Below are 22,235 nucleotides of genomic sequence, written 5' to 3' on the forward strand. Positions count from 1 at the left end.
GCTATTCTGAACTAAAAAAGTAGATATATTTATTATTATTTGTGGAAATGGGTCAGTAAGGCAACAATTTTCTTCTCCACTTCCCCACAGTGGGCACACAATTGTATCTCATTCCAGCTTACCAGCTTATTTTAAGTACATAACAATAACCAACAGTGAGAGTCCAAGGCCTCACCTGCAGTGTCTGGAAGGTGTGTGAAAACGGCTCCATCCTGACGAGGAAGGAGGCTACGATGATGGCAGAGGAGTAGTGGGTACAATAGTGGCATTGTGTCGTCAGATTCCCTAAATAGTAAAAGTGTGTTGAATGAAAAGTACAGTGAATAGTGGAAGAAAAGAAGAATGAAAAATAAAGAGCTTGAGAACACACCTTCACTCTCAATGTTCTTAACTTCTTCAAATCTTTGGATGAACATCTGTCTCCTTTTCTCCGTCTGGGCTCCCATTGGTTTAGACAGGTCACGGAACGTTGCAGGATTTGACAGATCGAGCGTCTATCAAGGACAGATAAATCACTTTCATTAAACCACGCCGCTACAATATGACTGTTCAAGACAGAGATGTCACTGTGTGATCCGACCTCTGATTGGTAGTCAGCTAGGACCCAGGGGAAGACTGGATACTGCATCAGGTCATTGTATGTCCTCCCAGCGACGGTGTTCAGATGCATCAAGTACTCAAAGTTACTTATTTCCCCTCTCTGGAGGATAGACAAGAGAAATATAAAGTAGCCTTACATAACAACAAACAGTCATGGAGGAAGTAACACTAAAGACATGTTACAAGTAGTCCTGCATTAAAAATATTACTTAAGTAAAAGTATGTAGGTATAATGAGGAAAATACTACAACTAGTACTTAAATATTAAGTATTTTTTATAGGATTAAAACAGATTATTGCTTTCATAATGGATACATCTAATAGTTATTTGTCTTGTGGCATGTATTTGCATGAAACACAATTTTTATCATAAATAAATACATTTTCTGTCAATCGACTAACTGATAGCCTAATAACTTTAACTGTACTTGTACTGTTTGGTAGCTTAATTGATAACAAAAAACACATTTTATAAGCTGTTTGTATATTTTGCTTGTTTTGCAATATTTCCCTCTGAAATGTAATGGAGTAGAAGTATAAAAGGACATGAGAAGGGAAAAAAGACTCAAGTACAAGTAACTTAAATGTGTACTTTAGTACAGTGCTTGAGTAAATGTACTTAGTTGCATTCCACCACTGGGACTAATGTTTTCAACATGTTGGCGACCACTACTGATGTTAAACGAGCAAGACGTTAATCTGTAAACACAAACAACTCTGACAAAACAAAAATAGAAGAATGTCTGTAATATTTCATTACCTGCCATTTAACAAGGGCTGCCTTTTCAACCACAGGACTCTTCCTAAAGCACAAACCAAAGACAAATACCTTGAATTAGCATCAGAGGGTGATCACTGCCTACCAACACAAAGTTTTGTGCTTGCTCTGTTGCCTAGCAACCCATGTTAGAATGAAACCCAGGAGAGTGGAGGTGAGTGAAGCTGAGATTGTGCGTGTGCGCAGCTGTAGAGCAGTTATGAGATTGAGGTGAGCTGCACTTTGCAGCTTAAATAGAGAGTGGAGATGTAGAGGATGCAGCACAGTTTGCCATCTTTAGGTTGATAGGAAAGATACTTTAAGCTTGTCTGACTGGCCTCCGACAGCAGAGTTGTTTCAATGAGGACGATATATTTTCCTTGTGCAGTGATTTTTAAAAATAGCACACAGAGGTTAATGATTACTGGTTGAATAAGGAACAACACAGAACAAAATTTGACTTCCTGCTGAGACAAGCTTAGCTAGTTTCTTCTCCAGCTGTTTAATCATTTAGTTAGCATTAGGAGGGATTCGTTCAAAGAATGTAAGGTGATCCTTTAACACAGACTTCAAAGTTTCTCTTGCTGAATACAAAAAAACAACTCATCTACCAGAACGGATCTGGCAAAAAAAAAATACATTTATACTAGATAAATGACAAGGTTGCATTTCAATAAGTCTTTCACTCATGTAACATCTATGTAAACCTGTTTAATCTAATTTAGTAAAGCATTCAACTGCTCCTGAAATATCTTTTCCCTTTGTGGCCAGTAACATGGCAATAAAGTCCTGGCGCCAAGCACCCCAGTTGCTAAGTAACGATATTAAACAAGAGGAACCTTGACTTCTCTGTGTGCTGTAGGGATTCTAGGGAAATGGTGACGTACGCAAACGGAGCATTCCTGATCTTTCCTCTGGACTTTGTCGCCATGTAGAGAGGATTACCAGGTATTTTTAGTCCAACTTCTACATGATGACTAAACCGGAAGGTGTTTTATGTTTTGTTGCTGTGCCACAACATTTTGACTTTAGTAATTTTTCTTTTTTTTGGTAGAAAGGTCAGCGGCGTCGAGCTAAACAGCTGGTTAACAGGAGCTAAAGCTGTTGATTTGTTTCTAAAACCGAAGACGATCTCATCACTCGATTAAACACCAACTCAGAAGAAAAAAATACAAAATATGGTGAGTACACATCTTCATTAATGTTGAAAATGCAGATTTAAACACGGTTGGACACCAAATGAAACAGTAAATAAGGATGTAAATGGCTTTAGAGAGCAAGGGGCTACTTGAAGTATGTCCAATAACTCCTCCCCTCGTCCAATAAATCCTGACCAAATTATTTCGTAAAACTACACTAAATCAATCACTGCATTTGGCCCAGTATGTGTTATCTAATTGCAGGCAATAATTTCATGCAATAGTTTTCTATAGGAGGTTATAATGGGAACAAGCACCAGTGGATAACCTCTCTCATCCTGAAGATGATGAATGAGGCGAGAGAGGGCCTTGGGGGTGTAACACAGACACAAACAGACACACACCTTGCTCTTTTAGACAGGGAGGGAAGAAGAGCGAAGCCCTCACCGCACTCCCAACACTCCCCAACTATCATTTATCAAAGTCCTGATTTGACTCTTTGTGCACGTGCACATGGACTGTAGTCGAGTACGTCCATGTATGTCAATACACTTGCATGTGGATGTCACACACACACATACACACACACACACACACACCTTCCTTTGCCTGAAAAGAGCCAAACAGCTCAATCAGTTGAATGGTGAGGGAGCATCAGCACTCATTTGTTTTTGCTGTATTACCCAGTGTCGCCTCTCTCCTATTGTTCCCCTGCATTAGCCTTAATTAGAGAGTCGTGCTCTTAAATACCCCCATGGGCAACACTGGGTGAGCACGCACTAGTGCAGACGACACACACACACACACACACACACACACACACACACACACGCACACACACAAACACACACACACAGAGCTCAGCCTCTCACACCTCAGAGAGCATCCTTTCCTTTCTGCCCCAGGCCATACATAAGCCCTTGTATCTGAATAAATCACATCAGCCTTACACACACATACTTACACGTAAACATACACACAACACATTTATTTGATATTATATATGTACTATGTGGTGGTGTAGATTAGATGAATCATTGAAAATCAGCAACTTGGGGGCAAATGTGAGGCGGGGCTGAAATTTGAAACCGTCCTGCTCAGTAAATCTCTGTGTGTTGCAGTACCATGCCCAAAGGAAAGGGAGCCAAGGGGACAAAGCTGACCCTCAAGGTTGCCAGAAAGGCCATACGGATGACCCTGGATGGACGGCGCAGGCTTACGCTTAGCAACATGGGTATAACCATCTTTCCAAAGTGTCTCCTAAAACTTACAAATGTGGACGAGTTGGACCTCAGCCGTAACCTGATACAGAAACTCCCAAATAACATCGGAAATTTCACGTCGCTGAGATGGCTGGATCTACACAGCAACAAGCTAGAGTCTGTGCCTGAGTCCGTGGGAAACCTGGTGGGTCTGACCCACCTCGACCTCTCCAACAACTGCTTAACCACAGCAGGTTTACCCTCCACGTTGGGTTTTCTCACCAGCCTGAAGAGTCTCAACCTGGGGATGAACCAACTCGACACCCTGCCTCCTGCTATGGAGGCTCTAGTTAACCTCCAAGAGTTGGGTCTGTTTGATAACTTCTTCAGGAATCTACCAGAGTTTCTGAAGGTCCTACACAACCTCACAAAGGTGAACATCAAACGAAATCCTCTATCGTATGTTCAGGGGGCAGGTGAGGCGACGCAGGAGGAAAAATCAGAACCAGGGGAAGATGTGTATCTAGTCCATGAGAGCAGCCTGTGTAGGACATGCCTTAAAAGATGTCAAGAGGAGAGGACCAGGCTTAGAGGTGGAGGAGGTGATGCGTTTGAAGAGAAAAGGATAAGGACTTATCAAGGACTGACAGTTCCAAACTCAGTGGCTAAAGTCAATCAAGATACGTGGAGAATAAGAAAAGTGGATCACCAGCCAATCAAATGACCAAACACTGTCACAAACTATTGGAACAAATGTCACTTTAAACCAGCTCTAAGTATTTCATGACATTTACATATACTAACTATATGTCACATAAGTATTTTTGATGTATTTTACATTTCAGTTGATGAAATAAAAAGAGTGATTACATGCAAATGTCTCAAAAATATTGCTGTTGAGCAACTTTGGACACGTACCTGGCATTAGCAATGACCTCAGCAACCCCTCTGCCTTTTAATGCTGACACTACCGTGCACAACCTGCAGGGAGAAAGAGAGAGGCAACAATGAGAATCAGAGTCATCATAATGCTGAAAGGTAAAGTTTTTAACGTCCGGCGGCACCTTTTATATGCAGAGACATGATCTTTCTTCAGGAATACCAGGAAGGCTGAAAGTCCGTTTTTCATGAAGACCTCGATAGCATTGTCCTGATAATAACAGAGAGGCACAGTGGCTTAATAACATTTGTGTCTAGATATTTCTATAATACTTAATCCCAGACTCAACGAGCATCTTGAGTGACACTCTAATGGACATGCAGAAACAACTAATGGAAAACAACTGCAGGAGCAAATGAAATGCACAATAAATCTGATGTCTACGAATGCTCAGAGACAAATGATACGGTTATGGGAATGTCTTCCAATTAAATCCGCGAGACGCGATCTGAAAATAGGATGCATGTTATCTCGAGGTCTCTGGTGGAGCATTAGGAAGTCTGACCTCTAAAAGGAAACGTATGAAACGGGCATCCTTGATATCCTCATAGAGCCAGCGTCTGCAGCGGGCCGGCGGCAGCTCTTTACTCAGCATTGTGGAAATAAAGGAATCCTTCACACTGGCAGAGAGAGAAAAGGAGGGCATTAGATAACAGAGCAACAAAAATGAAAAGCTTATGTATGCTTTTTATATATTTTTTTGCTGTAACAGCTGCACACAAGTGTACAGCCATGCCACTGTACCTGCTGGGGTGATGTTTCCTGCAACAAACATCTCCAGAAGGACCAAGAGTGAAGCCCTCACACAGGAGCAGGCTCTCCTTCCCAAACAGCAGCACCCCCTCCGTCACTCTGAGGCCGCTCACCGTCACTACACACATCTTAGCATTTACCTACACGGAGAGAGAGAGCGACAGAGAGACACATTGAGCCCCCGTGTGAGAGGCACAATACACATCAGCGCACTTCTCTCTCGGGACATGACATGGCAGCCACGCAGGCACTTCAGGCTTTACTTGATTGATCATTTTAATCACATGTTCTAATCATTATTAAAAAGACACAGTTGAACACTTCATTATCAGAGCTGATTGATGGGGAGCAGTGTGACTATGCGTTTCATCCAGCCCCAAAGTGGACCCACGTGCGGCTTTCAGCGCCGGTTGCAGCTAATGCTAACTGCATTGTGATAACGTGTGGCTAATTCTATTGTCTCCCCTCATTTCACAGTGAGTGTGTGCACCTGGCCGTCTCCCTGCATTGGCCCCCGTCGCATGCCCTCTGGGACACAGTGCCCAAAAAACCATATGGGGCCCCAACATACCCGCAGGCCCTTCACAATTTATACTAATCAAATCAGACTCCCTACCCCCAGACAGAGTCACAGGCTGGGTGGAGGAGGAGGCACTGCCTGGCCATTATTAGGAGAATTAATCACTGCCAAACACACAATAGGAAACCTGCTAAGTGATCAGAACCTTGTGTCTGCTGAAAGCATATATCCAGACATGCTATGACGGATAATATCACTTGTCACGTGAAAGCATTTAGATAGAGTCTAGATGAGACGGCACAGGAATCTTACATTAAGCTATATCATAGTTGGATTGTACGACGGTATTCCATCAGCGAGTACAAACTAGGACTACGGTCTCTAACAGTGAACAGATTTCAGAAAAAAAAATTAGTTACATTTATTCTTATCAAAGATTCAATGCATAACAATAAACTTGTTTCCTTATCTCCTCACTGTGCACTGGACAGATATGTGTTATCAGTCTGAGGGTGATTTAGCTGATGATGGGAAGAAGGAGAGAAAAGGAGGACTTTTATTGACTGAGAGCCTAATGTCAGTCCATTGATTTCTCCCCACACACATTACTGTCATAATCACACTATTGGAGCTGGCAAGCTAATTATGACTGGGTCTCCCTTTGTGTGTTACTGTGTGTGTGTGTTAGTCCATGAGTGTGCATGTAAGTGTGTGCATGTGTGTGCATGTGTGTGCATGTGTGTGCGTGCATGCATGTGTGTGTGTGAGAGAGTGTTAGTCCATGAGTGTGCATGTCAGTGTGTGCATGTGTGTGCGTGCATGCATGTGTGTCTGTGTGTGTGCGTGTGTGTCTGTGTGTGAGTGTTAGTCCATGAGTGTGCATGTGTGTGTGTGCATGTGTGTGTTAGTCCATGAGTGTGCATGTAAGTGCGTGCATGTGTGTGCGTGCATGCATATGTGTGTGTGTGTGTGTGTGTGTGTGTGTGTGTGTGTGTGTGTGTGTTTCCCGAACTAATGACTGTGTTCATTTGACAGGAAGCTCAGCAGGACTCACACTGAACCACTGCAAGACAACAGGACACACTTGCACACATCACACACTTACTAAGCGGATGTAAGACAGCTTGCATCACCTCCTACTGTTTTTATTAATACTTCTGTCAGAAACATTAAAAGCCGCGGCTGGTTGCCGGAGTGATGAGAGTCCCTGTCAACATGTGCCTTGCTTTCTTACTCACTAGAAGAATGAGAATAGCTGAGCTGGGCCTCAACATTAAAACATTACACTAATGAGGAAAGATGAAATTCTGATAGCAGCGCTGGGCTATTGGAATCCCTTAGTCTACATCAGATAATTATGATTGTGAATATTAGCAGGGCAGGAAGCAAGCATGTTGTTTTTAACCTAGCGCACACCCTCCGGTGCTATAGTACCTCCTCTCCAGGGTGCAGCTCCTGCAGGATGATGCGTATGTCGTGGCAGTCTTGAGTGTGGGAGCAGGGCTTGGGGGTGAAGGGGTCAGGTGGACCCTCTGGAACAGCAGGTGTCTCATTCAGGACAGGGAAGAAGGTCAGACGGTCAAAATCCTGTCCTCCTTCCTCTTCCTCCTCTTTAGCCTCTGCTCCAACTTCACATAGGATCTTGGGCTCTGTTACAAACGAAACAAATTTCCCCACAGACTTTACATCAAACATCCCCATTCTGGTTAAAAAAAGAACAATTTAAACTACAACCGGAAACACTTTTCTCTACCTGTGTCACCTTCTGGTCTGTTTTCGTTCTCCTCAGAGATGCCAGTCCTCAACCCCAGACACAGCGTTCCTAGCACCTGTTGAAACAACATATGGCACGTTTGAATACTGAACACGATAAAGGATGCTGCTCCACCGCTCCCACTCGAAGCTGAGAGGCTATACCCGTTTAGATCGTCTCAAAGCCTTTCTGCGGATGCGTGATCTGGTCCGGTTGGGTCCTTCGGCAGCATCTTGCACCCATTCTCGGTTCAGCAGCACCCCTGGGCCAGGGCCGAACACAGCTCTCTCCCTCAGCAGCTCGGCCTCCACATGCAACCACCTGGAGCTTACTCGCTCCGACTCACTGGCTCTTAACTAGGATGTACAAACAAAGGGAATAGATCAGACACACGCAAACATTATTACAGATCTAATTTAGGCTTTCCGATGAATGTATTTCAGTATATTCATGGCCACATTTCTGTCAAACCTGTAAGTGGTTTGTCCTCATATTCTCAAAAATGCTGTGGCCTCTCTGTCGATGTGACTCCATGTAGGATAGAAACTCCTGCAAAGAAAAGGAGAGTAACCTGATGGGTGCAAATGAAAAGAGCAGGCGGCACAATCGCTCTTCCTCTGGCTCATATTGTAAACACACAACACACATTATGTTCACAGAGATTGTATATTCATAACGGTATTGTTGTTTCCTCATGCAATTACAATGCATTCATACAATTACATCTGTTCTAAATTGCATTCACCGGGCAAAATAAGCTAGTGGCTACAGTCTTACAATAACCCTGTCTGGAAATGTAATAATTTGTTGGTGTGATCTAATTAACATAAACATTAATATCACTGAGCCACGCCGCAGTCAAGGGCAAGGCTAGTGTGTGTGTGTGCCTTTCCCGGATGTTAGTGTGTGTGTGTGTCGATTAAAAGATAAAAAGAGAAGAAAAAATAGAAAAACCCAAAACAGAGCCGTGTTGACACTGCAGGATGCTCATGTTCAGCAGACACACTGGGATCATATTCTGACTGTTAACTGCTTCATTAAGCCCATCATCACAGCAGTGCTCGCTGAGAGACTAGTGAAACAACATGTGTCCATCCTCACAGCTGACCCAGGAAAGCCATTTAATTGACTGAATGAACATGCAGTAACTCTTTATATCTAGTCTTATTTACAGATGCTAATTCTGTGTTTTGTGGAATAACCCCATTAATGCAATAATTGATTTCAAGTACAATAAAAAAAAAAAACAACAACCGCCAACAATAACAGCTACTTCTGTAATACGAGAGATGCAAAAATTCGACATCATTTCAGAATAAACCCATGCGTAAAAGTTGACAGCAAACTTTGACAAGTCCTCTGGAAATGAAAAGTGTTTCTCTAAATGACTGACTGCCGATCCAAATGAGAAGTTGTGCAGAGAAAGAAATAAAGGAGTAATTTGAGGGGAGATTATAGAAATATTACAGACAAAAAAAAAAGAGTGTAATAATGAAGTTTGTGAACTAGAGTCGTGCTGCGACAGATAAACAGCAATTCGGCATCATCTTCTCCTAATTTCATTCCTTCATTGGGACAAACATAAGTAATATATAGCATTAATTACCCTATTTAGCAGATAGGAACCTCATTGGCTTTTTAAATGCTGCATTAAATACATAACTCATCTCTTCCCTCTGCAATTAACATCAGAACATCACACTCATTTCCATTTTAATGACTTCCCAACAATACGCCACCTTTGATGATAAGGCAACATAATGTCAACTTCATTCTGGGCTGGCAGTGAATGTGTAATGAACTTAACGTGATCATTAGTGCTGTTAATTATCTTTCTAATATGAGGACACAGATATGATTATGGAAACTGCATTCGCTGATGAAATAAATCTCTCGAAGTATTGCACTGAAGCTTGACTTAGGACAGAGTCTGCCTATCAGTCTCTGTATTCTCATTCATTACCTACATTAGGCTTTAAAACTCTTCTTTTTGTCAAATAAAAGTAGATATCTGAGAGTTGGAAACTATGCTCAGTAGAAATACATCACTGTGGATCCAGTGACAGAAGAGATTCCCCATAAGCCTGCGACTTGTCAACTAAAGGTCATGAGTTGATGATCCAGAAATGAATTAATGACTCAATTGTTTTTTCATGAAGATGACTGTAAAACTAACAGACTGACCGCTACTGACTCATTTTTCTCTCATTGAACACCGCTTGCTGCAGCCTCCTCGGAGCGAAGTGGTGCAACACGCAGCAGAGAGGCAGAAGGCCAACATCCCTCCCTCTGCTTCCACGCCTCTCAGATGGAAAAAACCACTATCACCCTCTCTGATAGCCTGTCAGAGACTGATATGATAAAGAATAACATCAAATGAATAATGTTTTCATCAGATTGGTACCACTATAATTGCCAACCCGATTTCTGTCGGCGAGAGAGGCGCACAAACAGGAATACACACGCTCTTTGTGGGAGTGAGACAGACCCACAGACGCGGTAATTTCATGCCTGTGTGCCTGAGTAATATGTCCCCGCTCCCTGCTCCAGATGGCTCGACGTCTTAAGCGTTGTGGGGGAACTAATGATGTGGGCCACGTGTTTTGGGGGGAAAAACAACAATAAACGCGTCTTTAACCTTCAGCAGCAAACAGTGTGTTGTAGTGAGTGTTCCCATGGATAGGCCTAACAGATATCAATTACTATAACCACTCAGGGGCAATCAGCTGTGATAATCCAAATCCATTTAAAGAAATAATCAAACACCCCCACAGGGCGGGACGGCCCACAGCACAAACACAGCAGCGACTTTGGGATGAGTGTTCGGACACAGAGTTCTGGGGACGCTGGGGCACCTGGGAAAAGGCTGATAGCAGATGAGCGTGTCTTTACCTCTACTGTTACAGACTCTTTGCCTAGTCTGCCCAAAGCTGAGCGGACAGCGCTGCTAATCATATCAAACTTCTTCTGAGGTCCGCTGGCCGCCTTCTTCTTCTGAGACTCTGAGGAGGCAAACACAATGAAAAAAAAATCAAGATACGAAGCCAACATTCAGGCATCTTCTCCTTCAGCAGGTGTTAGCATAGTGAGAGCTAACCTGTGTGTAGCTGCCAGGCTTTTTGTGCCATCTCCTCCCACAGAGGGCTGATGTCAGTCATAGCGACAGGCCCCGTCTCCACTGTGTGGCTTGCTGAGATCTCCATCTTAGAGGTCTCTTCAAGCACGTGCCGCCTCTCCTCCATGACCTTTGACCAGCAGGCCTCCGCTAAGGACACTAGCTCTCTGTCATCTGGAACACACACACATAAGTTATGAACTCTCTAGTGACCCAGAAAACCCCTATAGATTTGAAATCTACAAAAAAATGCCAGGCTTAAGTGATGAACATGAATAAACCCTCACGTACTGGCCTTCATACCTGTGGTAACGTCTGCTCCGTTCCTGAGGTGTGGAGAAGGTCTGGTTCTGGCAAACAGGTGAGATGAAATTTTCTTCTTAAGCCCTTTTTTAGCCACACATCCAAAACCTTCGGGGAAGCTACAAAAGAAGGGACCGTTTGAATCCTGGTTTACATGTTTGTGCGTGTCTGAATGTATGTTTTGGTTCTGCCATTACCTGCCCGATCGTATCAGTAACAGACAATGAAGAAGGCACGTAATGAAATTGACATTTCCGTTGTAAGTCGCCATGACAACGTCCCAGCGTTCCGTGAAGGTCTGTAATGCCCTGATGACGGCGTCCTTTTCTTCTTGGGTCCGTCGTGGTTGAGACAAGAGATGAAGCATGACTTTATTGGTGCATGAGTAGAGAGCTGCCACCGTCTTCTCTTTTTGGGATTGGCCTTTCTCCAGAGCCTAGAAGCATACGGCAGTGTATTTGTTATCAGCTAGTATCACACTGGAATGAAGTATCGTGAACAGAAGGCAGATTGTCACAATCATCACATAATAACGTTATAATGTTAAAGTGAAAACACATTTCCCTAACACGTTAAAAGACAGAGAAAACACAACAAAGCAAAAGACATTCAACATAAAATGTTGAAAATTAAATGCAAAAACCCTTCACAGCAATTTAAGAAAAATACAAAATCACTTCCACAACAAAAAAAAAACAAGGAGAGCTCTACAAACAAATATACGTGTGTTTGATACATCACACATTCATGTGTTCATCTCACCACCACAATCTGATCTGCGAGGAAGTTGATCAAACTCTCAGAGTCGCCCAAGAATGTTCCACTGTACAGTTTCTGCTGCAGAGTCTTACTGAAGAGAACCACATTCTCCATCAGCGTGCCCATCTGTCCTTCAGGCGTCTGACTCTCGCATTCTGAGAAACAGAAAGCAGCATCTAGATGACATTTTCTTTCTTTTTTGGTTGTATGCACATGTGAGCTATGACTAAAGCATTCATCGTGACTCTACCTTGTGAACTGAGATGAGTGTTGTTTTCTTCGTCATTGCTGAGAATGTGAATGATGTCCATGATAAACTCCAGCAGCTTAGTCTGGAAACACTGACTCTGTTCTAGCGATGCACCATCAGGGGAAAACTGTGACATTAGGGCCGTTTATTAGGAAGAAAACTCGATTTGAACCGATACACACAGGCTCATACTTCTATTATGCTGGATTGACATCTTGTCCCATGCTGTCTGTGGGTTTTGTGGTGTTTTGTGTGCATGTGGGTTAAGTCGTGTCTGGCTGAATACGCCTCTACAGAAATCTATAGTTCTGTAGGCCTGCTGGTGTACTCTCCCTCCTAGTGGTGAATGATATTTTTTTAAAACACTACCATGGCTCTGCCATATTTAGTAGATGAGCAAAGAGTGGCACCTTCTGGAGAAAAGAGAGTTTTGCAGTATTATAGTTTCAAGATATTGGGAATGCATTTATTGTGGATATGTTGCATGTATGCGAATATTTGAGTGTTTTGTAAACTTACAAAATATGGTGAAATAAAATGTGTATTTGTGTGTGTGTGTGTGTGTGTGTGTGTGTGTGTGTGTGTGTGTGTGTGTGTGTGCGTTCACCTCCAGCAGCAGCAGGAGAGGATGTGTGTTGATGTTGGCAGACACATTGAGGAGACTGTCCATTAGCAGAATACGGATGAAGTCGCACACCGGCTTCCTGTTTGGATGACCCTTGAACGTGTCCTGACCTTCACTCATGACGCACGGCTCAACGACATCCTGAAAGAAGTTACCAAACCGGAGAATAAGACCAGACATATGAGACCTGTTTGGGTTTTCACAAATCCTGAGTTAACACACAAACCTCTGAAACGTCCAGAGGAAACACAACACCAGCGAGTGCATGGAGGAGCTCCGGCGATGACCACAGTGGGTCTCTGGGCCGCAGGTTATGGAGAAGACAAAGGAACTGCATCACACTTGCTGGGAGCTGCAACTCACATGAAGCATCGGTGCCTGACAAGTGCTTTGTTGTTGGAGGAACAGGCTGTAAAAACATAAAAAATATTATTATTATATATTATACATTATCAATTTCTGGTGAGAAATACTGAAGGTGTATGGTTATTACCCGAGTGATGATGACCTTGACTAATTGCAGCAGTATTGTCGCAGCTTCAACACAGAGCTGCTGAGCAGGATTGTCTGCTTGGCTGTCAATTAACGACTGTAGGATATTATCCAAAAGCACCTGTAGATGACACGTTACAGAATTATGACACATCATTAGATGGATGATGATGAAGATAACTTACAAGATAAAAAAATGACCCACATTTCCCTCTGCAGTGTGAGTGGTCTTCTTCTCCAGCAGCAGAGCAGCCAGGGCTTCAAACACCTGAGGCAGGTGAGTGTGTCTGACCAGCAGACCCTGTAGAACATCAAAGCCTGGACACGTGGTGCTGAGGCACTCAAACGACCAGGAATGGGCTTGGAGGTTGTCTGGTGAGAAATCAATCATAGGAGTTGCTTATGCAATCTTGTGACTGGCTTATTGTTTGGGTGGCATATGGTCTCAAAAAATATAAAATTAAAGTCTCATTAAAAAATAATCCAAGACAGGGTGAGACCCTGATGAAGACCCATGTCGTTCACAACCATTGATCATTTTTAATACATACTGTCATGTAAAATGAAGGTGGAGGAGACTGCATTTAATATTATGTGAGATCTAATTTAGTTATTTTATATCAGAATAGTGCATCAAAATGTTAAAATAAGCCTATATCCTCACAATATAATATAATAATATAACATATACAAAATGACACCATTGAATTAGATTTCCCTGCATTATTGTGAGAAAGTATTCAACTTTATTACCCAAGACCGCAAACGGTTCCTCCATGCCCTCTATGAGTGTGGCTGGGAGGACCCCCTCTCTGAAGCTGCTCTGCTGGCTGGGACTCGACAGGAAGTGCGTGAGCAGGACGAGACCCAGCTTCAACGTGGAAGGGTGAAGGTGTGGCTGAAGGAAGAGCAGGAACCAATCGCTGCCCAGGGCATTGAATAAGGTCTTCTGCCAACTAGTGTGGAATAAGAACATGACAGACTAATTCAGTGGATGTTTCTGCCATGACATTATGACACATGGAACATGCTAAGTAGCTAAGTAGAAACAGATGCCACCTACTCTTTGATAAGAAGGCTATCTGAGTTGAGGATTTCACAAAGAGAGAGTAAGAGCTGGTTACGGATCCAGATGAGGCTGGCTGGTTCAGAGCTCTGACCTGCAGCACGGATACGACAACTCTGGGTCAGTACCAGTAACAACTGCCATCCACAAGACACGCAATGAACTGGATGAACTGTGGTTGTGTGTTATGTGGTGTACCTGGTGAATCCTGTGAAAGATCACCATCAAATATCTCATTGCTGCCTTCATTCATGTTACTGAGAGGAGGGAGTGTGAAGACCAGGAAGAGCCCAAGTCTGATAAAAAAAAAAAGGAGGAGTTATTTTTAATACAGAGCTTTTCCTAAACTTTGGTCCGATATCTTTAAATAGAAAAGTCAGGAGGCATTTTGTACCTGCTTACGTCCGCCGGGCTGAAGTGAGCTTTTAGGAGGGACGTGATGACACAAGAAATGATCTTCACCTTCTGAATGGTCACAGCAGGCTCGGAAAGCTCGAATAGCAGCTTTGGCAGCAGGCCCATGCTGTGCATGACCACGGCATTGCTGCTGTCACTGCTGAGAACACAGAGAGAGGGGAAAAGGAGAGAGCATTTATATCAATCACAATCGGTTCCCTCAGACAGAAAATCTAATTTAGCAATCCATGCACACATCCAGTCATGCTCTTCTCTCGTCTCTCCTCTGTGACTGATTCGGTTGTACATTCCCTTGACTGTTTCGGGTGTAAAACATCATGATATTGATGACAGGCGGCTGCAGATGTTGACAGAATATCAGATAAAGTCTGTCGTCAACCTCAACAAGACCCTCTTTATTGTGTAATCCCACTTTTTGGCCAAATGACTTAATAATTAAAGAGATTAACCATATGTGGTCTGACGCTGGTTACCTTGAGGAATTCAGGATTTCAGCAAAGTGATTCAGAACTGAAATGTCGAGGTTATCTGATGTATCCTGCCACACCTGGAAACATGGAATAATGAGAGGGCAACAAAACATCAGCAATCTGCTTCCAGGTGCACATCAAAATATTTATCACCTACATCCACTGAACTTCTGTACTAGAGTTTAGATGCTTACCTCCAGGTCACACAGCAGGGCCTGAAAAGCAGGTAGGTTCTGTCGGCAGCTAGACTCAGAGCTCAGATCCACTGACCTTGCAAGATAGAGAACCAATTGAAAGGTTCTTTGGCTGACCAGACTGTGCTTCATCTTCAGCAGGAAAGCTAGCAGCTGTAAGGAAAGCAAACTGTATATAAAGGATCGATCACAACAGTATGGGAGCAGATTTTGATATCTACGTAACATGTAGCTACTCTAGCGATTTATAAAATGTCCAATAGACCTTGTATCCATGGATGCGATTCATTTCCTGCTGCATTGCAGAGTTGGTTTCCAGCACAGAAAGAAGAACTTTGACAGCGGCATACAACGAGCTATCATCTGGTGCCATTGCAACTAGACTGAGAACGACTGCAGGCCCGCCGACGTACAGAAAACCATTGGAGGCACTGCGGGGGGTGAACGTACGCACACCTGGAAGGAAGAGGACCATGAGCTTACAAAATGTGCCTGCAAGAAGTGCAAATAAACGTTCCAAATAAATGCTTTATATACCAAAATGTCCAATCAGGGCTGCTCCTATGGTGCGGGCTGTACCGCTCAGGTGCTGGCTGATGTTTTGAGCCAGGAACACAGGGGTTGAGTGATCCCGAGATGTTATCCCCATCTGTAATTACACACAATGGTTGCTACTCTCCATCAAAATCAACACGCACATAGGATCAACATGACCGCATCTTACCTCTTTAGCAATCAGTCTGCAGTCCACCTCATTGTAATCCTCTCTGATCTGCACGACGGTTGTCAGTGTAGAAATGGCTGGGTTGATTCCAAATGAGATTCTCTCCTCAGGAACCAGCCTGAGACGCAGAGGCTCGGCATCTGGATCAGGTCCTGTATGAAAACAGTAGCTGCTTTTACAAAAGTCATGTGTAAGAGAAAAATAATGCAGGCGTGCATTGAGCACCACGGCAACCTGATTTACCACAATCCATGGCATAATGTCAAGTTATAAACAACGCAAACTACATTCCCAGAAACAACCTTGTTATTCTAGGATCATATTCCACAATGACATATAAGATTCAGCATGTATCACATGGTCTTAACCAGGATGACTTCATATAAGGAAACTAAATAAATTCTTGCACAAGATCTCGTGACACACCTGTATTGCGCAACGCCAGGAAGTTACCCTGGTAGTTGGTGCCTTGTGCATGAATGACACCCACCGCCTCAGGGCTCAAAGATTCTTCAAACAGGTAAGAAGGACCCACTCGCCACACTAGAGCAGCATGCTCCTTCCAGAGAGGTGGTGTTCCTATCAGGCCATACACATCGATCACAGCCGCAGGGTCCATGGAGACATACTGACCAGGGAACGGCTGAATATACCTCATCTGACAGAAAATGCAGAGGATATGATACGTGAATACATAAAAGCCACATTAGAGCTAGTATCAGCTCAATCATCGGCTCCTCAGTTTCTCGTCATACCTTTCCCGTCCCCACTGCCTTGCCGTTGAAGTAGGCTGAAGCCACACAGCTCTTCTTCACGTCTTTAGCCATGACCACAGCGAGATGGTGCCACTGACCTGGGACCAGCATGCTGGAGCAGCGGAACCTCAGTGACGTAGGCAAAGAAGTGGGAGAGCACATTTCTGGCTCCATCATATCTGTTAAACAAACATGAAGAAAGACAATTCAATTGACGTCTGCGGTATAAACTCATGATGCATCTGCTGTGCAGTCCCACTGATAAGGAACAGCTGACTTTCCAGAAAGACAACTAGAAAGCTGGACAAATGATCCTATCCTTCTTCAGTCAATGTTGTCAATGAGGAAATGCTATTTAGAGTTCACCAAGGGCAAATATTGACCAAACTTGTATAATTCTACATACCCAGGTATGTAAATGCTTCCTCCTCCGTGGAGATAACTAGACAGCCATCATAGGCTGAGAAGGAGACAGACAGACAGATGTACTGTTGTTCAGTCCGGGACATGTGGCGAACCACGGACAACAGTCGGATTGGGTGGGAATCACAGGCTGAACTGAACCGATTGATCTGGAACCAGCAGGAAAAAGAGAGACCAGCTGTAGGGGGGAAACCCCGGCAGTCTGAAATATATGAAAGAAGGAAATGATTGTATGTTTTATTCAGATTTAGTCACAAATATGTGGGTATGAAACACGTGGACTCATCGCTTACCTCCTCCAATTCCACCTGTTGAGATTGAATCCGCAGTCACGCCTTTCACTGTAGCCAGAGAGGGCAGGAACAGGCAGCTGCAAAGCATAGCGTCACATTGCAAGAAATAAGGGAATAAATGATGCTCTTGCATGTTTTTTCCCCAACATATTCTTATATTTCCAAAACAAAAGGCTAGACTTATTACTAGACACAATCAGTCAGACCACTTGAGGTCTGTTAGAGTCAGAGGATTGGCTGTGGGTATTCTCTTCGTTTTAGTACTTTGCCACTAAAAGTTAAACTATCCACCTGTTTGGCTGCAGAGTCAAACAGCTGCAGCTCGCTGAGCATGGATCAGCCAAGACAGCTTTCCATAAACATTGCAGCTCACCGCAGGTCACACTTTGCTGCTGCATTTTTGGCATTACAATGAATGTAGTGCCTCCATTGTCAATATCTGAAGAAGTGTTCTTAAGGGAGGGATTTAGGGAGGGATTTTGTTTTTCTTGAAGCTTGTGAAAGGACGTCATGATGTTATCCTCACATAAATCCCTTTGTCAAGCCATGATTCAAACAAAGAAAGCCTAAAAATATCCTGATTATAACAGATTGGCAACACCATGGATTTGGCACCCTCTCTGCCCATATAGTCACAGAACTCCTGCCACACTTTAATAGAGGTTGTAAATGGTTAAATATTAACGGTTTCAAGTCTCAAGATATGAGTGTAACTGAGTCTAAAGAGTTTGAGTGTGACAGGCCCAGTTATAAAAAGAGTATACTGGGTTTTGCTAGAAAGTCTTTGTCTGTTTTTGCCTTGTACCATGCCAGATACATTTTCCTTGAAGGATCTCTCCAAGTTTGTTTAACATTACAGAGTGATTACCTCAAGTCAAACCTCACTGAGGTCATTTTTTGAGAAAGTTCCAACTAGTCTATTTGATACTGCAGGACGAAAATCAAGAACTCACCCGTATCCACTCTCACTCATGTCAAATTCGACAAAGGCAGGTGAGGAGGAGACTCGGTGTGGTCTGAAGGTGCGTGGGGACGTCATGGACACCAGGCTGATGATCTGGTGGACACAGATTGCCGAACCAACAGAGGATGTAGACTTTAACAAGCTAAAGGTCCGCTTCAGTGTCTTTGCTGAAGATCCCGATGAGACATCTGCCTCTGCACTGTGACCTGAGACGACAACAACCAAAATCCAATGTGTGACCTGCTCCATGTCTGTGTCTGATTTCATCTGATAGTAGAGATCAGGCAGAACAAAACAACTCTGTACCATTTGAAACAGGAGCTTTGACTAGTGGGTGATGTTCTAGTTGCAGTTGCGTGGTCCTTTTGTCTGTCAAGCACATGAGAGGATCCCCCAAACACAGGAACTTTCTAAGGAGGAAATCGTAACAAATATTGTGTCAGATGCAGATTATTGTAGCACAAATATTTTAAAAAGCCAAGTTTGTATGTTTTACCTGAAGTCTGAATGTGTGATGGCTTGGGAGGAGAGCTTCTCCAAGATACGAGTAACAGGTAGATGTAAAGGGTGGTTTGGAGCCAGCAGCATGTTCTGACAGTGGGCCAGGAGCGTGGAGACCAGCCCCCCCTCGCACATTATCTGACGGTTTCGCTCAGATTTAACCATGGCCTGGATGTGGTGCGCCAGTGAGAACTGGACCTCCAGAGAGAGCTGGGAAAGAAAGAAATAAAGAAAGAAATCCGTCTCATACTGGGGCCCTGTTGTGTATTTAATAATACACAACGTTAGGGATTGCAATATGTTCATTCTAGAAAGGTACCTGTGGGTCCGCGGGAGTAAATACTGATGGAAGGAGAGTCATAATAACCCGGATTGCTCCTGGGTGAAGAATATTATGATTGCAGGTAAATCTACTATAAGCCAAACAAAAACACAAAACATAGAGAAAAGAAAACATGGGTTGAAACTTATGAGATCACATATGGAGCCCATTGACATATAGAGCCCATTCATTCAATAAAATGTATGTCTGAAGATGTATGTCTGAATGTAGAGGAAAATGAATCTTCCTGGAATATGGCTTCCACCTCAAAAGGTTAGAAATATCCACCTGTACTGAGACTCCGTGCAGACTGTGGAAATACTGTTTGCTGTGTTTCTGGATCTTCCCTGTGTGTCCTCCACAGACTGCAGGCCTGATCCCAAGTGGACAGGAGGGGACCCTGAACACACTCCGTCATGCCCCACTCGTCCACTCAGTTTCTCTTCATCTCCGTCGCGCCCATCCTCAGATTCTAGTCCCGGGTTTAACTCAGGAGGAGAGTAGGTCCCTGTGGCGAACTGGTCGAGATAGGAGAGCAGCCTGATACACGTCCGAAGAGTGAAAGGTAGTCTGGGCTGTGGTGTGGTGGAGGAGGGGGACGAGGGAGCTTCAGGGGCCTCCGCTGCTAACTCAACAAACTGGTGAAAACTTTTCCCAGGAGACTGGTCCTCCTCTGCGGTCTTGAGACCGGAGCCGTCCTCACCATCAAACTTCTCTGTCTCAGGGCCTTCTGTGTGGAAGCAGCCCAGTTGGAGTAGAGCCTCTGCCAGCCTTTCATAAAAGCCACCCGTCTCAAAATGGTGCGCATTTACTGTGTGAAGATGCACAGCCAGGGACAGAATGTGGAGAGCGAGGAGGAGGAGGTCCAGCAGCGGTTGGTGTCCGAGGGACTTCCACACTTCTCCCTGGGGAGGGTCGGACAGAGCTCCTTCCATGTCGATCACCAGAGACAGCAGCCCCGTGAAACCTCCTGCTCTCCTGAAGGCGTCCCAGCTGTTGGGGCTCTCCAGCACCTTCAGCACAGACTGAAACACGGGTGCGAGGAGTCAGACAGAACATCTGGATGGTAAGCATGTACTCATCAAACACATGCAAAAACACAATCATACATATGACGAGGTTTGCTCAAAGTCGCAGCTTTTAAAAGTATCTCCCTAGTCAATTAAAACGATGTCATGAAAAATAGATGAAACATATAGATATACCATAAATCATTTCTGGTAACTAGTTTTTGGAGGTGAACAAAATCACATTAGCTTTATTCAATTTAGCGACCTAATCCATCAGGTTGATAATGTGTGAGGCAGAACGCAGAGGGAAATGTGATTAAGTGAAACTGGAGTAATCACAATGGCTCTTAACACTTGCCAACCCAGGTCGTACCCAATCTGATTGCCACCCGCTTTAACCACGTTAGTACAAAGAACGCACGCACACGAAACAAGCTGCGTGCATTCACAAACAAGCACAAGCCTACAAACGCACACACACACACACACGGACTACACAATGTCTGCTCTTCCCGCTGCCATCTATAAAAACGGACACATACAGTGTGTGAGTAACTTAGTTAGACCTAATCACATCTCTGTCCCATTCACAGATCTGATAGAGGTGGTAATCTTCAGAGTGCCACAGCACAAGGCTGCTGGCCTAATCGAATTGGTCCAGAGTTAACAGCTAAACCTATTTTAGCAAATCAATCTGCATTTGTCTGTAATGTAATCAGGGGCCCACATGCTAAGAAAATAAATTCACTAGCTTATTATGTTTTAAGTGCATTACAATTTGTTACGATTTGATGTGGAGTGGAGACTACATTTACAGTTCAGCTGAGATCACTGATCCGAGTGTTTCTGGATGCGTGTGTGTGTGTGTGTGTGTGTGTGTGTGTGTGTGTGTGTGTGTGTGTGTGTGTGTGTGCTATGTAAGTACCTGCAAAAGGTCACGCTTCAAACCAAGTTCCTGCTGCGTCGAGGAGCAGAGGGCTCCTATGGCTGTACTCATAAATTCCTCAGGGTTGATTTCAGCGAGCTGCTCCAAAATGCTCAGAGTGGGACCTCGATATTGATCTTCATCCAAGAAGATCTTAATGTAGGGAACCATACCAAGGTCTCGCACTGAAACTGGAAAAACACATGCGCAAAATTCACTTTGTGCCCTGACATAAAGAAAGATGGTTGCAGAATGTATTAAAAATGGACATGAAAAGAACATGTGAGGTACCTGTGTTTTTGATCGAACGCAAAGTAAGGTCTGACACAAGTTGAAGCATACAGGTAGTGAGCAGTCTCTCCCTGTCCTCCACACTCGGCAGCTGCTGGGGATCTAAAGAGCACCGGAACTTCAGTTGTAAATTACAAAACTTGCGAGATTGAAATCTGAAAGTCGCTGTCACAACATGTTTTTATTTTCCAAAGATCAATTATCCGCCTGAGAGAGTAGTTGTGTAGTCATGATTACATCAGTAGAAGTGGAGGAAATCGAACATGTTGGTTCATACTTATTTGCGGGGAAGAGACAACTCCGGCCTTCCTGAGGATTTTAGCTCTCCTACGGATTTCACTGAGCAGCAGCTCCAGCAGGCCCCAGTCACTCAGCACCTCGGCTAGCATACCACTGTGCACTGTCATCCTACACGGCAGAGGAGGTAGATCTTTCAAAACATGCCAACCAGCAATAAAAATATTTAACTCCTGAGTATCCTGAACAATTCTCAGTAATATGTACAAACTAGCATTGCTCACCTGTGAAAACACTTGAGAGCCACCACACCAAACTCTATCCCTGCCACCCCTCCAGTGGCCCCAACCCAGCTCTGCTTCAGCACACCCAGCAGCGCCCGCAAGGTCTCATGGGGTATGTAGTTAAACTTGAATATCACCTGTAACCAAAGCA

At 43.9% G+C, this 22,235-nt stretch overlaps 2 protein-coding genes across 4 annotated transcripts in view; one reads left to right on the plus strand and one right to left on the minus strand.

Moving 5' to 3' along the window:
• The window catches only part of wdfy4 (WDFY family member 4), a 37,572-nt gene that overhangs the window by 8,744 nt on the left and 6,593 nt on the right, over positions 1–22,235 (minus strand). The window contains exons 10-53 of one of the 3 annotated variants that reach the window (XM_084020761.1): positions 22,085–22,221; positions 21,841–21,971; positions 21,564–21,665; positions 21,273–21,463; positions 19,626–20,362; positions 19,335–19,425; positions 19,011–19,225; positions 18,821–18,924; positions 18,504–18,720; positions 17,551–17,627; positions 17,241–17,459; positions 16,835–17,013; positions 16,506–16,737; positions 16,080–16,231; positions 15,893–16,004; positions 15,621–15,811; positions 15,356–15,508; positions 15,165–15,238; positions 14,669–14,830; positions 14,473–14,570; positions 14,272–14,368; positions 13,962–14,164; positions 13,414–13,580; positions 13,210–13,329; positions 12,943–13,125; positions 12,699–12,857; positions 12,092–12,218; positions 11,845–11,996; positions 11,280–11,518; positions 11,083–11,201; positions 10,762–10,953; positions 10,557–10,666; positions 8,136–8,213; positions 7,829–8,020; positions 7,665–7,740; positions 7,346–7,560; positions 5,383–5,531; positions 5,144–5,258; positions 4,763–4,848; positions 4,617–4,679; positions 1,361–1,403; positions 581–700; positions 371–494; positions 176–285 (exon numbers count right to left, since the gene is read on the minus strand). In XM_084020761.1, coding sequence (XP_083876887.1) covers positions 176–285; positions 371–494; positions 581–700; positions 1,361–1,403; positions 4,617–4,679; positions 4,763–4,848; positions 5,144–5,258; positions 5,383–5,531; positions 7,346–7,560; positions 7,665–7,740; positions 7,829–8,020; positions 8,136–8,213; positions 10,557–10,666; positions 10,762–10,953; positions 11,083–11,201; positions 11,280–11,518; positions 11,845–11,996; positions 12,092–12,218; positions 12,699–12,857; positions 12,943–13,125; positions 13,210–13,329; positions 13,414–13,580; positions 13,962–14,164; positions 14,272–14,368; positions 14,473–14,570; positions 14,669–14,830; positions 15,165–15,238; positions 15,356–15,508; positions 15,621–15,811; positions 15,893–16,004; positions 16,080–16,231; positions 16,506–16,737; positions 16,835–17,013; positions 17,241–17,459; positions 17,551–17,627; positions 18,504–18,720; positions 18,821–18,924; positions 19,011–19,225; positions 19,335–19,425; positions 19,626–20,362; positions 21,273–21,463; positions 21,564–21,665; positions 21,841–21,971; positions 22,085–22,221 — 6,813 coding nt within the window. Of the gene's footprint in view, positions 1–175; positions 286–370; positions 495–580; positions 701–1,360; positions 1,404–4,616; positions 4,680–4,762; positions 4,849–5,143; positions 5,259–5,382; positions 5,532–7,345; positions 7,561–7,664; positions 7,741–7,828; positions 8,021–8,135; positions 8,214–10,556; positions 10,667–10,761; positions 10,954–11,082; positions 11,202–11,279; positions 11,519–11,844; positions 11,997–12,091; positions 12,219–12,698; positions 12,858–12,942; positions 13,126–13,209; positions 13,330–13,413; positions 13,581–13,961; positions 14,165–14,271; positions 14,369–14,472; positions 14,571–14,668; positions 14,831–15,164; positions 15,239–15,355; positions 15,509–15,620; positions 15,812–15,892; positions 16,005–16,079; positions 16,232–16,505; positions 16,738–16,834; positions 17,014–17,240; positions 17,460–17,550; positions 17,628–18,503; positions 18,721–18,820; positions 18,925–19,010; positions 19,226–19,334; positions 19,429–19,625; positions 20,363–21,272; positions 21,464–21,563; positions 21,666–21,840; positions 21,972–22,084; positions 22,222–22,235 lie in introns of all 3 variants that reach the window. The other 2 variants (XM_084020760.1, XM_084020759.1) reach the window with 2 other exon arrangements.
• Positions 2,049–4,608, plus strand: lrrc18a (leucine rich repeat containing 18a). The gene is made up of 3 exons (XM_084020762.1): positions 2,049–2,305; positions 2,412–2,538; positions 3,618–4,608. Exon 3 carries the CDS (start codon positions 3,622–3,624, stop codon positions 4,420–4,422), a length of 801 nt encoding a protein of 266 aa, XP_083876888.1. The 5' UTR covers positions 2,049–2,305; positions 2,412–2,538; positions 3,618–3,621; the 3' UTR covers positions 4,423–4,608.

This window comes from Eutrigla gurnardus (genome assembly GCF_963514095.1).
Source record: "Eutrigla gurnardus genome assembly, chromosome: 11".
Taxonomy (NCBI): Eukaryota; Metazoa; Chordata; class Actinopteri; order Perciformes; family Triglidae; genus Eutrigla; species Eutrigla gurnardus.

What these genes read in the sequence shown, in the direction of transcription:
- lrrc18a (XM_084020762.1), top strand. Translation starts at nt 3,622, where the DNA reads ATGCCCAAAGGAAAGGGAGCCAAGGGGACAAAGCTGACCCTCAAGGTT.